At 39.3% G+C, this 18,925-nt stretch overlaps 1 protein-coding gene across 2 annotated transcripts in view; it reads right to left on the bottom strand.

Moving 5' to 3' along the window:
- cdh23 (cadherin-related 23) overlaps window positions 1-18,925 on the bottom strand; it is a 183,632-nt gene that overhangs the window by 67,123 nt on the left and 97,584 nt on the right. For both annotated transcript variants that reach the window (XM_078787361.1, XM_078787362.1), the window contains exons 11-14: window positions 15,767-15,955; window positions 10,952-11,101; window positions 10,434-10,592; window positions 131-195 (exon numbers count right to left, since the gene is read on the bottom strand). In XM_078787361.1, the coding sequence (XP_078643487.1) occupies window positions 131-195; window positions 10,434-10,592; window positions 10,952-11,101; window positions 15,767-15,955 (563 nt within the window). The remainder of the gene's footprint in view (window positions 1-130; window positions 196-10,433; window positions 10,593-10,951; window positions 11,102-15,766; window positions 15,956-18,925) is intronic.

Below are 18,925 nucleotides of genomic sequence, written 5' to 3'. Positions count from 1 at the left end.
CAGTTTAGAGTGAATGTTGGCAAAATGGGAGAAAGATGACATGACAAATGTTCTCCATCCTAACAGGATGAAGGTAAATAATGCACAGTAAGGTGTGTAATTGTTGTGTATCTGTGTTGCTGTAGCTTACTGGTCTGGCTCATCGCTGAAGTAGTAACGCACGATACCAAATGTGCCAACGTCTCCATCTGTAGCCTGGACAAAAAAAAAAAAAGTCAACAAAACAACAAAAAGTTGTACAGTCATGAAGCAACACATTATTATGATAAATTAATGAATGATAATATAGTAAAGTATATTTTATTAATAACTGGAGGTGCTTGACACCCATAACATAATGTTTCTGAATGTCAAATTTGCTTGCTCTGTGGGCAGGTTATCGTGCTTATTCAACTAATATATCTCAGATTTTAGTACTTAATTTGCTATAGAAAAGCAAATAAAAATGTTGTCATCTTACATTTCAATTTTGCAGTGAAGTTGAGTAACCATATACTAACCATATACTAACCCCAACAGTAGTAGTAGTAGTAGTAGTAGTAGTAATAGTAGTCATAGTAATAGCCCTGAAGCAACACACTCCACAAACCCGGCACATGCTGCCGTTGTAGTGAAGAACGTCATTTTAATAAACTTATAAAATCACAATATCTCTCTTCTTTATGGGCAGACTGTGCACTCCTCAGAGTGAGGCGTTCAGGCGCACTCATAATGATGAGTGTTGGTAATGGTAATGGTTTTATTTCATTTGAACATGCATCAGATTACAATTGAGTGCATCCCATAATCAGTTCACAGTTCCACATGTCCAAAAGGAGTAGGAAGAAGCAAAGCTTATTAAGTCCTACCCCTCCATCTGGTACTTTTACAATCAGTAACTGTTACATTTGTTCACTTCCTGCTTTCCTAATATATTTTTTTTAATTATTTTTTTTATTTTATTTTTGTCACGAGGTGATATGACCATCCAATGACATAATGGGTACCATAGTAACTGTCAATATAGTGATATATATATAGCACATCATGAGTGTTGTTTTTTAAAAAAAAAATTTATTCACGTACCCCTCCATGACAATTGGCATACCCCACTTTAAGAACAATAATACTGATAATGTAAACCCAGTAAAAATGTTGCTCGGGCTCACCCCCCTACATCATGTTAGATGGTAAATCAATGTTTCTTTTTAATGTTCAAATGCCTTTATAGTCAAGTGCACTGAGGCACACGGTGAGGGGCAGAAAATACTTTGGAACTCCAGTCAGGTTCTTTTATTAACCTTTGAGGTTTCATCTGCCGTGTCTTGAAGACCCTTTCCTCCCTTCTTGTCTTCCCCTCTTTATGTTTGAATTCCTATTCATCCCTTTTTTTCTAACTCCTTTATCTTCCCCCCCTTCCTTCTGTCTACAACCCCCCTCCGTCAATGCATCCTCTGCTCCACCTCCTTCTCCACGGTCTCCCCATGCACTCCTCTACATATCTCCTCTGCACACTCTCCCCCTTGCATCTGCCTCTCTTTTGCTCCCTCTCTCCCAGGTGAGTGACAGGCCCATAAGTGCTCCAATGATAGCAGTGGGGGTGTTAGCGTGACAGCTATCGAGATGGCGACAGCAGCTCCTCTGGGGAGCTCTAGTGCCCCTCTTGCCATCGTGACAGAAAGGGAGAGACTGTGAGAGAGAGAGGGTGAGAGAGGGGTGCGAGGTTAGGAAGAAAAGGCGATAGGCATCTTTGCTCTACCCTCCCATCAGTCATTAACTCCCATCCTCTGAACAATCATCATGGCAGTGTGGACAAGTCACTTTGCCAACTGCAGGCCAAAGACTTTTAACTTAAGATACACAAAAACACATTTTAGACACAGGCTATAAAGAGGCTGGTGTAGGGCTTTACTACAAAGCAATATACCTCCTCCCTTTTACTTTAGCATATGAAGTACTCCTTTCAACATGAGCGTAAAAATAGGTGACATGTGCCCAAGCTGAAATATTTCGTCAGGAAGGACATGTAACACTGTCATAACGCTCATTTCAATGTGAAACCGTATACATGAACAGTGAGTACGCTGCAAGGCCGTTTTCTTTTTATCATGCTTTGGAGTATTCTTAGATTTGTGTTTATTTATAAACCTGTAAAATGGCATGGAAATAAAAGCATGGCCATTTTTACGGTATTGTTTTATAGCTCTAACAATCTAATTAAATCGGAAGACTGTGTTACAGGTTATAATGACTGCACTTTAAAGGGCTTTAAATGGATAAAAAAAAGGACTCAATGGACTTCATGTTTAAAATTAAAAACCTTGTCATTTATTGTAGGGGTGTTATTTGATGTCGACAAGGCTCTAATAATGGTAAAAAAATGTAAAACAGTATTTATAAAATCATTAATAGGTTTTCCATGGTCTAACTACTAATATATTAAATGTATTAATATTGAATCCTACTTTTAACTGTGATTAAGTGCTTAGACTTTTAACTGTCTAAAATTGCCAATTATATATTATTATAATTATTATAATTATTATAATTATTATAATTATTATAATTATTATAATTATTATAATTATTATAATTATTATAATTATTATAATTATTATAATTATTATAATTATTATAATTATTATAATTATTATAATATGTAAAAAGGTGAATTCACACTGGTCCTCCTTCTAAACCTAAGCTAATAGGAATGTAAGAAACTTACCAAATACAACAGACTGATATAAACCAAGCCCTCACGGTATACTACAGCATTTCTTGAACTGCCACAAAAACCAAAATACCTCGAATATGAAATATACTGGTGAAAATGTTCACTGCACTGAAGCAATGGAGTCAGCATTCTTTTTCAAATATAAACTAAGTTGTTAAGGAGTTTGTGCACAAAAAGTCAGTGAGCAGTTGATTGCCAATATAAACTCTAAAAACCCCACTGGGCCTCAGGCACTAACTACAAAAGAGAAATTAGTTTTCAGTTGACCAGTTTGGTTAAATGATGTGTTTCTTTCCATCAGAGAGGGGAAGCCAGCAGGCGACACACTAATGCATGTGTGTAAGGTCTCACTATACGTACTTGAGTCTACAGGTGTGATGATGAATGTGGGCCTATGAGAACATGTCTGTGACATGGGTGGAGATGCACACAGTGTGTGTATGTGAATGTGTAATTACATGACTGGCTTTTTCAGTATAATATGCAACCCCTCGCTTTGCACTGAAAACACCTACAGTCACACTCAATTGCTTTCAAAAGACAGTTGAAAATAGAGTTTCTTCACATTTTTGGCTGTGAAGACCAGGTTGGTGTACATTTGTGCACCATGGCAGAGGAGATCATCAGTCCGGCTATTTAAAGGGACAGAACGGCGGTTAAAGTTGGCTTTCCTATCTTAGGTGAGCTGGTGTTTGAATTGATTGGTGTCTAAAATTGCTTCTTCTGCAGGAGCTTTGAGGAACATCAACAAGAAAAGCAATTATTGGTCACCAAAGCCTGTTGTCAAAATACAGATGAGCTCCAGTTGAATATAAACAGCAGATTACCAATGGCAAAAATCTGTGAGTAAATGATACGGCCCCAAAAATCCCCTCCTGCTAGCTTGACTTTAAACTTCCTCTACGATTCCCCATCAATATTGCAATATGGTAATGGTTTTATTTCATTTGAACATGCATCAGATTACAATCGAGTGCATCCCATAATCAGTTCCCAGTTCCACATGTCCAAAAGGAGTAGGAAGAAGCAAAGCTTATTAAATCCTACCCCTCCATCTGGTACTTTTACAATCAGTAACTGTGACTATAACTGTAACTGTAACATTTGTTCACTTCCTGCTTTCCTAATATAGTTTAAGTTTTTTTTTTCATCACATACCGAAGTATGAGGTGATATGAGCATCCAATGACATAATGGGTACCATAGTAAGTGTCAATATAGTGATATGTATAGCACATCATGACTGGTTCAAGACTCTTCATCCTTGTATTTAGCAAACATCAACTGCTTGTATTGTTTCTTGAATTGGCTCATCGTTGTGCATTGTTTATAAGAGTGACTATTGTAATTATTAGATTAGATTCATCTCCAGAACCCTCCCGTCTCTTCAATATTCCTCACACATGTATTGAATATGTCAAGTTTCACTTTTGCGTCTCCCAGCAACTATCTCATGAGCAAACATCCTTTCAAAAGACAATAATAGGTCTTGGATTGACATATGTGGGATGATAATTTAATAGTAAACTTTACCGCATCATACTGAGGTGTTGTACAGTTATTGCAATATTGCAAAAAATACACTTATCATGTCTAAGCTGCTATAAATATTCTAAACACACGTGAAGTAGGAAAAAATAGCCTTTACTCAGAAGTATAGAAAAGAGGCGGGTGTTGGACGCACAAACTGGAGATGCATTTTGAGCTGCCAGTGAAAAGGCTTAAAGCAGCTGGCAGCTTCGCGTTGCTGAAAGGCCTTCATCCTCCCCCTCTTCTTCTGCCTCTGTCCTCAATGATGAAGGAATGAGATTAGAGAGTTGTGACTACACTGAAAACACACACTCAAAAAAAGGGACAAAGTGGTAGCGGCAGTATCACTGAATGATGAAGGAGCCGAACCGACGTCAAGACATGACACAATCACAATAGACATGTTTAACGCACAGTTGTAACTAGGACGGGGATTTTCTTTTAACTGTAGCACGCCACTTAGCCACATAATTAAACTGTACTTCATATCATTTATTTTAGCAGTATCTTAAGTACGTTTGATAACAAGTCACAACAAATTAAGTGATACTGACCAATTCAATCACTTTTCAAATGATCTGTAGTGTACGCCAACTCCAATTTAACACATCACAACATCCCACACATTCTCCTTGTGTTCCCCCATCACTGCTGATAAGTAAAAACAGTTGCAGAATTGACAGCTGAAGAAGACGTGGGTCTTCATAAAATCATCATTCTTGGTACTGCTACAGAGAGACCGGGTTCATCGGGTTCACCTGTGGAGGTGATGGTGAGCTTTGGCGTTGTTCTGGGGTTTCGCCTGGGAGCTTGATGTTGCTTGCTCTTTGTGCATCATGTATATTGACTACAGGAAGTAAACAATTCATTAGTGACTGCTGTGATGTGGAAAGGATGACTCCTTTTTAGACATGTTGAACACCAGAATAACTAAACTAAAGTTATGTTATCCTTCCTCGATGTGGCGACCTGACTACCTGGTATTGTAGTATTCCACCTGTGTATGACTCCGCCGAGTGCACATAACTAGTTCTCTTTTTCTTATTGTACAATATTAATCATTATGTGTGTATGTTACCACAAAACAGCAAAACTGGCCTTAAACCGTAGGACCACCCGTAAACACACACTTTGATGACTTTGGGATGCAATCGATTGTGAGCCAGGCCCACTGATCTATGACCTCACCTCTGCAAGAATGGACCACAAAATTCCACAGACACACGGCAAAATCTCACAGAATGTTTTCCTGCAAGAAAGCAAGCTGCTACAGCTGCAAGGATCATGTCCTTCATTTCTTGCAGGTGTAATGGCCAGGTGTCCAAAATATTTGGCCCAGAGATATTCCCCTTAGTCCTATATTACTAAAATGTGAAGTTTGCCAAGGTTTTGCGGATGAAGGAATCGGCCTCCTTTGAGAATTACAGGCAACAGCTGACCTCTTGGCCAGGTCGGCATTGCAAATGAGAATCTCTTTTCAGTTGCCTTGCCTGGGTAAATAAAAGTTCACTAAATAAACAGCTACATGCATAGTGAATGCTGGTGAAGTAACAGGCTAACAGCAACACTCCAAGCTGGAAAACAATACGGGTTATTGAGGAAAAAAAACCCAAACACATCATAACATAAGAGAGGACCCATACTCTTGGGTAATCAATGTGATTGTCGAGACATTAGCAGAAAGGACAGAAAGAGGGGCTGTGAGAGGAAAAAGGATACGGACAAAAGAGTAAATCACAATAAATATTTATACTGATAAGTAACACTGCAAAGCATAAATATTAAACAGCTGTATTTGTGTGTGTACTTATGTGTTGTAAGTGTCCATAGGGATGCACGAGTGGGCACTCCAAAATGCATCCGCTACCTCTGTACATCAGCTCTGATCAGAGGAGCAATGAATATTAACCTAAACAAAGCCTTTCAGCAACATTATCAGCTTGCTTGTGGGGCACTTTTTTAGAAGAGCTGGCAACAACATGCATAATTCTAATTAGCATAGGCATAAAACATTGCATAAACATCTACTAGACTCCACCCTGTCTAGAAATCTCTCACCACACGACTGGGGCAGTTTTCAACTACATCTCTTGCACACCCACCTCTTGATATAATAATATTAGACATTATCTTTGGAGAATACTCTATCAACAGGCCCAATTTCCATCACTGGTCATTGGGTTTGACTTTTACCAATTATTAAGGGACCGATGCCACAGTTTTAAAACATACACTCAACAATATAAATGCAACACTGTTTTTGCTCCCATTTTCATGAGCTGCTGGGATAGACTCCAGCATACCCCCTAATGAGGATAAACAGTATAGAAAATGGTTGAATGGATGAATTTCTATGTGCACAAAATGCATATTTCTTTCAAAAATTGTTCATAAATTTGCGTTTGTGAGCATTCATAATTCACAATCCATACACCTCAAATGTGTGGCATATCAAGATGCTAATTAAACAGGATTATTATTGCATTGACTATATATACACTCCAAAATCAGTCAGTCATTTTCTACCGCTTTATCCTCACAAGGGTCGCGGGAGGTGCTGGAGCCTATCCCAGCTGTCTTCGGGCGAGAGGCGGGGTACACCCTGGACTGGTCGCCAGCCAATCACAGGGCACATATAGACAAACAACCATTCACACTCACATTCATACCTATGGACAATTTGGAGTATCCAATTAACCTAGCATGTTTTTGGAATGTGGGAGGAAACCGGAGTACCCGGAGAAAACCCACGCAAGCACGGGGGAACATGCAAACTCCACACAGATATGACCAAGGATGGAATCGAAACCTGGTCTCCTGGTTGTGAGGTCTGTGCGCTAACCACTCGACGCCGTGCCGCCCTACACTCCAAAATGTACAGTGTAATTGTATAGGGACGGTTTAGGGGGGTCCCAAAACTAGCCAGTACCTACTATGACTAACATTTAAATACCGTATACGGTGATGCAGAGCATCCTCAATGGGTGACATGTCCTGTGAGTATGCTGGCCATTAAAGAGCTACTCCCGTGTATCTCCTCTCCCTGTGGTGCTGCTTCTTTTTTTTGCACTGTTGCCTTTTGTTCGAGTTTGTATTCTCCACTTCACCTCCTGAAGCATTAAAGACTTTCTGCATTCTGGGGTCACAACCATGCCACTCTGTGACAATCTCCATGCATTCTAAATGCCATAAATAAAGTGTATCTGTGTTTGTAGTCCATAACATACACCTGGCCATACCCCAACAACCATGGGCCACTTGATCTACAACACAGGACAGCATATGCGCCAGACATGTCAACGACTGGGCATGTTTGGGATGATCTGGATGGTCGAATACGGTATTTGAGACAAATAGTGGTCACACCAAATTCTGTCTGGTTTTCAAACTATCCAGCAACTCGGAGAAATAGATGTAGAAGTAGAAGTAGATGTAAAAATGTTTTTGTTTGCTTTTTTAATCGTTCAAATAAGGCATTAATCAAGAGAAATCAGTCTGCATCCCAAATTAGGAACAATACACAACAACACATACAATTGCAGTCATTACGCCCCCAGTGAGGGTTTATTGCAACAATGAGACATTTAATTTGGCATGAAGTCATTGTATAGGTGTATTATGTCTGGACTTGCAAGCCATTTAGATGACACAGCCATCAGTTTTGATCATAAAAATCATATGGCCACCATCTTTTGCGCCTTGCGGCCATCTGATGCCTTTGCGTCCCTCAACACATTTAGATAAGCATAATGAATGAAGCAGTGGAAGTAGTAGCAGTATTTCAAACAGAGTACTGTGTTGCTAAAATGAGCTTCAGGGTAGTACACATGCTTGTGTATGGGATACCTCATGCATTTATTTACCTGGTTCCCATGTGGCCAATGTCATAGCTACAACATGAATAAAGCACATGCTATACTGTATGTACTTTATATTAAGCAGTAATCGCATTAATGCAGTGGCTGTCTGTATTATACATTGAATTCAATTTTTCATACACATTTGCTGTATTTCCAATGTGCATGTCCAATGTGTTGGTTTTCTGGCCGGAAAAAAACTAAACAACGCTGTTTATTTCAGTTGTGGACATTTTATCACATGATTGGTTGGTGCGTCCAACAAAAACCGTGGTACCATTGTGTTCGCTGTCCAGATCCACTGTTTTTTATTCATATACGGCAGGGGTCCCCAAACTACGGCTCGCGGGCCGGATCCGGCCCGTCTCCACCTTTGGTCCGGCCCCCTGAGCAACACCAGATAAATAAAAAAAAAATCCTTGACTCACCCCGTCAAATAGAGCGGAACAATGGCGAAAAGATTAGGTAAGAGAAAAATTGATTCAGAATGCAGGGTATTTAACCTGCAGTGGACAAACGATTATTTTTTTGTTCAATGCAAAGAAAAAGCGGTTTGTCTCATCTGTCAAGAGACGGTGGCCGTATTTAAAAAATACAATCTGCGCCAACACTATGAATCCCGTCACAAAGACCGGTATGATAGCTATTTATAGTATGATATTTATTTCATAATTGTGTTGTTAAATATTTCCTGACTTTGTTTTTTCTTTGAAGTCCCCAGAGAGAGTATTTGGTTATTATTTATTTCACAAATAGTATTATTTATCTTATTAATAGTGTTATTATTTATTTCCGACTTGTTTTTTCCGTGAAGATCCCGGAAAGGGTTATTAATATTTGGTTTTGTGTGGCTTTCTGGAAAACAATAAATGTTTATGTTTAGACACCCATGCAATCGTTACATTTTCTGCTACAAACTGACCCCAGCCCCCCATCAGAGAAGGGAAAAGTTATGTGGCCCTCACAGGAAAAAGTTTGGGGACCCCTGATATACGGTATATAGATGCCACTGCACCGATTATGTATTAAATTTCAGATGGTGGTATCATTCATTCAATCACTTTCTACAACCTATACTCACGTGTGTGGTGGGTATGCTGGAGCCTATCCCAGCTGACTTCAGGCCAGCCAATCACAGGGCACATATAGACTAACAACCATTCACACTCACATTCATACCTATGGACAATTTAGAGTCACCAATTAACCTAGCATGTTTTTGGAATGTGGGAGGAAACCGGAGTAGCCCATGTATGCACAGGGAGAACATGCAAACTCCACACAGAGATGGCCGAGGGTAGAATCGAACTCTTAGTCCTATGCGCTAACCACTCTTTTGGTATCATCATCTTATTCCCCCCTCCTCTTTCACATCAACAATAATACCACCAAAACCTAATAACATAGTACGATCCAATTCCCAAGTTTGAATAAACTACGGCAAGGACATGGGAGGGGACGCTCACTGTTATAATCAGACTCCAGCATATAAATAAACTGTCTGCTGTGTTCATTGTATCACAACCGTTGTAACTCGCTGCTGAAATTACTAATGAACTAAATGATAGCCGGCCCACGCTGGTAAACAAATCTGTGCAAACACATTACTGGACGGACATACAGACACAACACACTAAATTGTAATCATGTTGGATAACTAATAGAGTAAAGTCTACAATGACATTGTCTGGTTGTAGCCATGTGTTGACTTTGAGGGAGTTGAAGGAGACAGTGTGTGTGCACACTTTATTTACAGTACATTTCATTCTCTTCGGGAGGAGCCGGCCACAACTCGGCAACGTCAGCTTGCGTGCACGTGAGCAGGTCAGGCTAAAGAAACCGTCATTGATTAGTGCATAAATTGGCGTGCCGCTATCCATGCCTGTGCAGTCCTCGCCGTGAACTGTCACATATTTTTCTCTTTACAGCCCACTCACTCTCGACAGGCTGCGCAAGGCCAACATCAGCTCCACTGATCGGGTATTAGATTACCCTGCAATCTCCATTTCATGAGCACCAGTCTATAAACACTATTGATTTTCACACAGTGGATTTTGCACTTGAAACAAGTGGAATGTAGGTGTGGTTGCTTGTGATGAATAATAATATTACGTTGGCTTCTCCCTCTATTTTCACAATAAATGAATTATCCTTCATAGGGTAAACATTGGGTATTCTTTAGGCCTGAATTTGACATATTACGAGAGTGTAGAGGTACGCATTGGTGTGCTTCCTGCCCAGTACCCTTACACCCAGTTTTCCGACAAAGGAGGGTTCCATCTTGTGTAAAAAGAAACTCATAGCAATCACTTTTCTGTTCTTTTCACACTCACCAGTATGCGAAGCAGTGAGGTTCCACTCGGTGTGCTTTCAGGGAGGCTGATGTTGTAGAGTGATTTGCTGAAGATGGGTCTGTTGTCATTCTCATTGATAAGATCAATGAAAACACGGGCGAATCCCACATGATCAGACATGGACTCATTGGCGTAGAGCTGAAAAAGAAAAAAAAAAAATCAGAAAAAAATCTGTCATAAATCAGATAATTTCTTTAATGATTTTACACTGAACTCAATGACTTTAACTTGCCAAATTGCAGTGTTAAAACAAGGCTTCAGTAATCAGCTGAAGATACAATAATGAACAAATAACAACTGAAATATACTTAATAAAGCTGCTTATTTCTAAATAATGAACTTTGGGTAAATTAATGTAAGGTGATTTAGTAGATTTAGTTAGTCCATTTCACATACGACTAACAATTTCAGAATATACACAGAATAGAAGGCCCTTGGAAATATCTCTGTCATATGTACGTATACCATGTATTATATGCAAACGTCTTCAAACTCACAGAGAAACTGTAGCTGCGGATACGCTCATAGTCGAGAGGCATGGCAACCCTCATTCTGATGTCGGCCCGCCCCTGGACAGCCGTGGGGGAGATGGTGAAGTATTCTGAATTGTTCCCTGTCAGGAACACCTGGAACATACTGTTTACACCCTGCCAGAGAGAGGATAGGAGTTTACAAACTTAAAGTCAGAAAATCAATCAAAAGAAGTTTGCTGATATATTTGCTACATACTTTAAATGCTGAAAGTGGATGATAAAATCTGTGATTTTAAGGTTTTATGATGTATGATTGGACGACATCTTTCGCCACAGCAAATCAATCTCCTCCATCCAACCCTGTCTTCTGCATCTGTCTCTCTCACACCAACTACCCTCATGTCCTCCTTCACTACATCAATAAACCTCATCTTTGGTCTTCCTCTAAGCCTCCTACCTGGCAGCATCCTTCTACCAATATATTCACTATCTCTCCTCTGGACATGTCCCAACCATCTCAGACTGGTCTCTCTGACTTTATCTCCAAGGCCTCTAACATGTCCCTCCGATGTACTCATTCCTGATCCTATCCATCCTGGTCACTCCCAATAAAAACCTCGGCATCCTCATCTTTGCTACCTCCAGTTCTGCTTTCTGTCTTTTCCTCAGTGGCACTGTCTCTAGACCAAACAACATGGCTGGTCTCACATAATTTGTCTTATTTATAAAAAGATACTCAATACTCTATAGAGAAAGAGTAGAGCAAAACTTTTTAACATTTATATGCGTCAGTATAACCAAAGTCTTGTATCGGTAGGAAAATATCAGCAATGTTGGCGGCAACATTGTGCTCCAGAAAACTGTTTCCGATTCAGAAAACAGTCTTTCTGTCTGGACATTTTGTTTGGATTGTATCCAAATGGATTTTCCAGTTATTGTTTCAACACTTGGACACATATATCAAAGTAAAAGATTAAGTTTGTTTTATAAATGTTTTATGAGCAGAGAGACACATCGTGATCACTGATGACAACCATGACTATCTACCTAAAAGCAGACACATCCATCTGGGATTTGGCTTTGGCTCACTAAATGGTGTCAATCTATGTAGGCTAGAGAGTTTGTTTAGGAAAAGAATGTAAAATCAAGGTGGTGCCAGAGTTTGAGTTCATTCAGTAATTATTAACTATAGTGTGAAAAAACTTTACTAAATAACCTCTAAAAAGAGCACATATCCACAGTGTGTCTTTCACACACAGATCATCCTGCAAGTACAAAAGCATGAATATAAATGAAGACTGGGTCAAAATGACATCACGTCCCTGAAGTCCGTTACTGCCTTGAGCCAAGAAACTGTCTCTGGAGCCCTTCTGCCCTCTTTAAAGGGAAACTGCACTTTTTTTTGGAATTTTGCCCATCATTCACAATCCTTATGTGAGACATTAACACACATGTCTTTCTCTTTTCTGTGTGTTATAAAGGTATAAAAACAGATAAAAAGACACAGATCATCATTGCACTTAATAGGAAACAGTTACTCTGCGCCAACAACGCTCCATACATACACGACCGGTCAAAACCTTTGGAGCACTCCAATTTCTCTGGAGGAGAAAATTTAAAAAATTAAAAATATAATTTTTTAAATCAATTTTAAAGTGTTAAGATTGTCTGTCTCTCTTCCATCGTTAATTTCTTTTTTTTGTCATTTTTGTCAATTCTGTAGGAATTAACTGCCAAGGCTTGATCAACTTCCAACAGGGCTTTTTTGTGTAATTCTGAAATACACATTATTTTTCAGTTTTGGGTAAATTTGCCTTTTTTAACCTCTGGCACTTCACCACTTATCTTTGTACCATTTGAAACTATTTATTGGACTTGAAAGACTTGGATTTCAACAAATAACTGGAAAAATTGGGACATTTAAAAACTTTGGATTAGTAGTGTATAATGTGACTTACATGTTAGCCAAGCGACAACAACATTATTATTATTATTAAATAATAATAACAACCACATAATAGCAACTGTATAACAGTATGTTATTATTATTAAATGATAATGTCAACACCAGATAGCTACTAGCTTCATCACAGACTCACCCGCAGTGCGTCTCAATGCCTCAGACCACTCCCAAAAAGGTAAGGCTAAATATTGGAGCTTCTCCTACTGTTGCTGTGTTTTTATTACGTTAGGAAAAGTTAACTCTAGTGTAGGCCTTTGTTTCTATATTGCTATGTCAAATCAATATATATATATATATATATATATATATATATATATATATATATGTTTACAAGGACCAAAAAATGGCAAACTACTATCACATGGATGTACCTGTTACTACAAGGTCAAAGCACATAAATCCATAAAACCTTGTTGGATTCCATGCAGTAATGAGCTGTCTTTTTGTATCTGTTTTTATATCTTTAGAATTCACAGAAAAAGAGAATGATGTATGTTTGCCTCACATTAGGATTATGGACGATGGGCAAAATTCTAAAAAAAAGTTTTGCTTTAAAGCTGCAGGGTAGCTGATCGGATCGCCACGATGGTAGACAGCCGAAGACGACTGCACAGGTCAACTGGTATTATGCTGGCAGCTAAAATAGCTGCCTTGTTTTTGTTTTCATCTCGGTGAGAACCATTGTGGCTGATGGGTCCTATTTAAAAGACCATCCAATATGCAGGGATGTCACCTCAAACTGCCCATAAATATAATTGCTCGTCCATGTGCTTCAGCCTTTAGAAGCCCGCGATAAAAGTACCCTGTCAGGAGTGACATCCACAAAGTTAGTTGACAGGTTCTGAAAGAAAAAAGTTTTATGGACGGCAGCCAAGCATAAGAAAGGAGGAGAAACTAACAGCCAGAGACAGTGAAAAAAGGGTAACTACCAGTTGTGTGTCGGTCTCAAAAATAAAACATCTGCCTATAATTCCGTGTACTAGATGGATGTGTGATTCCCTCGCAGGGGTAGCAGAGTGTGAATGAGTGCACATCAAGACTGACATGGGTTCAGGGATCAAAACCACAAAACAGAACAAGTAGTTTCTAATCACGCATGTAAAACCATTGAAACTACCTTCAGCCGATCGCTGGACAATTACATTACTTGACAACAAAATATGTTTTATGGTTGTTCTTTATATATGACGATGGTTGAATGGTTATATGATGATGCAACATGCTGCTTATATAGTTGATATTCACTGTAATGCAGCATCTGTTTATCCTAAAATCTACACATAGTGGAGTATAACCGATAAGTATAAAAGAAGGCTTTTATTTCTACATATATTTCATACAATTGGTTGGTTGGTTTAGAGTTAGGAACATAAAGTCGTTCTGTTGGGCTCAGTAATGAACTCTTTAGCATCTACGTATCTATGAACTGAGATCATTACAGTTTCCACCTGTTTCGTTTTCCAAAGCAGAAATACTGTATTTTGTCTCCAGTGAAAGACAGTCTTCCAGAGCAGAGGCCACTATTTGAGAAAATACTGTAAATCAATCATGACACTTCTTCACACTCTATTGTACTCCAACAAACAATTGTATGAAAAATGAAGCGTGAAATTAAGTTCAAACTGGGCTTGTTTTCCAACCCGTGCAGCTCCATGTAAATGTGCAAAACCAATTCAGTTGAGGTACTTGATATTGGCTTATATACAGATAACGTCCAGCACTTCATTACTGATGTCGATATCAACTGATACTGATACAGGCAGCAGCTCTTCCCTCAGACTCATGTCAGGTGACATCTCGTGACACATTACATGCGTTGTCAAAACCACTTCCTACATCCATGAAAGAGTGGTAGCATTAATTGGACCCACTTTGTCCCATGTGATGCCACATTAGAGCAGGCATCACCTCACGCTTAATTAATTCCTTTATTTGCGAAGGACCTACGTACAAGATGTTGAACTCCAGAGAAGAAGCACTTATTGCAGAAAGGAAAGTGTGTCTATATTATCTCACAGCTGCAGAAAGAGCAATAGGAAGGCATAACTAACTAGAAAAGAGGAAATTGCTGATGAGAAGACATCGCTTTGGGCGTTATGATTAGTTATTAGCAAAAATTCAGAAGAAAGATCCAAGAGGCTCCAGACTTATTTGAGAATTAGCCCGACATGTTCCTAGAGGTGGTGGAAAAGTCAACCCATTCATGAGAATGAAACATACTTTGCCCGCCCGCACTGCTTACGAATTGGTCGTTTGTTCACGGTTCAACATTGTGTTCGTGACTCAGTGCCAAAGCCAAATGTTTAAATTTTCAGCCCTGCACAGTTACCCATAATTTACACCTGCTTCCAAATGCACTAATTGGCATGCAAAATTGCATACCACTGTGGGGACAAAATGCGTGCAAGTGTAAACACGGCTTGTGTTTCGCTCCATTGCAGGCTGCCTTGAGTCCAGCCATTTTTCCTCTGCCCTCCTCTCCACCTTTTTCCCATCCACTTGACTTGTAGTTATCTGTCAAATTCCACCCCGACGGCTTCTGTGCCTTAATCAATCAGAGTTGACTCGGTTTCTGCTTATCTGCACCCTCCGTGATTGATTTTCCTCGTTAAGCATAATTTGATGCTCTGTCCCATCTCTTTCAGAGCAAATTAAATTGTAGTGCAGGTTGTTGCCGGCGTGCACGAGCATGTGCACAGCATTTGAGAGGGACACAGACAGAGTGAAAGAAAGCTTGCTCTGACTGACTGATAGGTAGATACGAGTAATGGTAAGTGACGGGAACACTAAATGTTCGCTGTAAAATTGTCTTTCACTGATAAGTATTGACAGACAGCAGTGTCACGTCATCATAGCCGTGACCACAACACACCCACCTCATCCTTGTCTTCAGCCTGGATGAAGAGCGGCAGTGCGAAGCCCACCTGGGCGAGTTCAGTGATGCGGACGCGGTACTCAGAACTGTTGAACTTTGGGGCATTGTCATTCTTGTCAATGAGCAAAATGGTAAAGGTGGTCCTCACTGTGGCGTCTGATGGACTGCGGTCTTCTTTCAGCTCCGTGGCCTTAAGGGAAACCACAAAGGAAACAGCCATTGTGTGGCAATAGATGGAGGGAGACAAGAGATGCAATTCATCACACTAAATGTAATTTCTGATGGAGGCTGTCAGCACACAATCTAGACGGGCATTTACAGCTTTTCATTTATCGAATCAAAGAGACACTGACTCATGGGGCTCAAAGTGAGCACACACACACACAAAACAGTCCAATTGAGAATGAGAATGGAAGGTACAAGGCCTCTGAAATGGGGGGAAAAAAGGAATGAGATATAAAATGTTTGACAGACGAGTGTCACAAGAAGCATGGTGCTGGTCTACAGATAATTAAGGCGGTCTAGCCTCAAATGTGACTCTGCCCTCTTAAGCTTATCTAACCTTCCTGAAGTTGAAGAATTAGTTGTATTACTCTGCCATACCATAATCAATAGTATAGTGTGTGTGAGAGAGAAAAAGACAATGGCGGGAGGGAAAAATCTATATCTTATACATATATTTTTGGGTTACTTTTTCCCAGCACTTTCACTCCTATTTTTCTCCTTTAAAATTATTGATTTCAATTAAAAATATGAACAAAGATTGGAATACGTTTGCAAGAATCATTTTTTTATTATACCAGGAAGAAACCCTACCCCCATTACATTCAGGTGTGTGTGATGAATAACCGCCAATAAATGTACGAGTATGTGCATATTCAATACATCGTTTATAAAAAACTACCATATTTTCTGGACTATAAGCCGCTCCAAAATATACGTCGCACAAGGCCAATAGTGCATAATTAGGTAGAAAAATATATATTATTAATATTATAATTATTTTACAAACTACTTGCCCAAAACAGACATTACGTCCCCTTGGAAGGCAAGTTCTACCAATAGAGAACAGGCTGAATAGGTGTAAGATATGCTAACACAATGGTTATTCAGCTACACAAAAAATAAACATGATCAGAAACGGCGTCCAGTGTTTATGTAACATAATCAGTTTTTTCATTTATAAGTCGCTCTGGACTATAAGTCGCAGGAACAGCCAGCCGATGAAAAAAAGTGCGACTTATAGTCCGGAAAATACGGTATTATTGTAAAGTTCAAGTGGAAAGGATTGAACTAAAGGTATCATTGAACTTTACATTTCAACATCGCAATCACTTAAAAAAAAAAAAAAAACACAACAGTTTGATTGTGTATCTTTCCACTTGCAGCGCCTCTTTGACATCCATTTCACGCGCCCTCTTGCACTCTGTGAAAACCACTCTGTGCACAATAGTGTCTGAAAAAAAAATCATGCCAAAAAAAACAGAGGTTGGAAGTTGAGGAGATAATGGGAGTGTGAGAGTAAGACTGTCATGCTAAAAAGCCAAGCCAGATAGACTTTAGGCTCAGGGACAGGGGGATTGAGAGACAGCATCTACTTCAAAAAGGAGGACAAAGAAGAAAGGGAGGGAGCAACAGAAGAACCCTTCACATGAGCGAGGGCACTAAATCCTATTCCTTTATCTTGTGCTACTCAGTTCCACAAAGCCTCCCTGGACATACTGCAGGCTGTTTACTGCTTGCAAAACTGCAAAAGGGACATTATCAAAGCATCAAACCACAAATGCCCGACCACATTATGGATGACAATTGTGCAAGAGCACAGTATCTATCAGTCGCCACACGCTGGGTGAACTGTTGACCTTGAAGACGTTCAGTGAGCAGCCATCCATCAAATCATCGCAATTTTATGATCATTTTGACTTTTTGGCATAATTGTGTTCTCCTGCATGGCCTGCAAAAAGTATGTAATGAAGAATGTTTTATAATGCCATTTTTAACTGCTGGAATATCTCCATTTGTTGAAAGAACTGTCCTTCAAAATACTTCTGCTTTAGACCTCCAACCCATCCGCTTTGCATTTTAGACGAGCGACGTCACACACTAAAGTGGAAAGTCCATCGCCTCACTCTGTTTTGGATTATTAATGTCATGTTTAAGGCTCTGTTTCAAATACCTGCATATAAATATTGACATTAGATGGTGACTTAGGTTTGTGTGATGTCTTCATAAGCCCAGCTTATGGACATCAGGCGTCTGAGGAAGGTCTGCTTAAGTATGAGCAACAAAGGAAAAAGGCCTGAATTCCATCTATCATCATCTTGTTGTATTTTACAAAAGGCCAAGCTCCTGGAAGGCCAACATGAAATTATATTTGGATTATTATATTGGAATACTATATTTTGGAGTATTATCACACTTCAAGGTCCTGCAATACTGAAGACGAGCGGGCTGCCTGCAGGAAATATATGCATACATACATTTTTATTTTTCTCAAAGTAGTGACGATACAAAAAATGAAACAAAAAGTTTCCATCCCATTCTGTTTTTGGCTAAATAAATAAATGGCAACATAAGAGTTGCACAATATGATGTAAACAATGAATAACAGGAGTGTAAAGGTGACTTTGGCGTGTTGTTTATTGTCTACAGGGTTCTACTAATGTTAAAAAAAACATTTTGCAAAGGTTATGCAAAGGTTTTCTACTATCTAACTACAAATAAATCTATTTTACATTTATTCAACATCTATTTAACTTAACATTGAACCCTATATAGCTCAACGGTGTCTGGAACCAATTAACTGCTAAAACAAGGGACGACTGTCATCCCGTAGTCCCATGTATTTAATTTTTTTATTATCTGAAAAAGTTCTGATAGTTTTTTTGTAAAAGTCTGACCACCCACTGGTGAGGTTGGGTATATAACCACAATATAAAACGCTGGCTTTTCATGACTATGGAAGAATGGCAGTGACAAGCACAACCTCACCCCCACTTTACTGAAATAAGTTCAATGAACAAATATTTACTTTAAGTTATCATTTAAGTTATTATTCTTTCTTTTTCGTGATTGATGGGCCTCACCTGCCTCCACCCAACATCTTATAAGAGTATTCAAAAAAACAGTCATGCAGATCTTCAGTATCTGTGCACCCCCA

The sequence above is a fragment of the Doryrhamphus excisus genome, linkage group LG20 (assembly GCF_037039965.1).
Source record: "Doryrhamphus excisus strain RoL-2023G ecotype Guam linkage group LG20, RoL_Dexc_Guam_v1.1, whole genome shotgun sequence".
NCBI lineage: Eukaryota > Metazoa > Chordata > Actinopteri > Syngnathiformes > Syngnathidae > Doryrhamphus > Doryrhamphus excisus.
The sequence above is the reverse complement of the archived record's forward strand: the minus strand, read 5'-3'. Positions and strand labels throughout refer to the sequence as shown.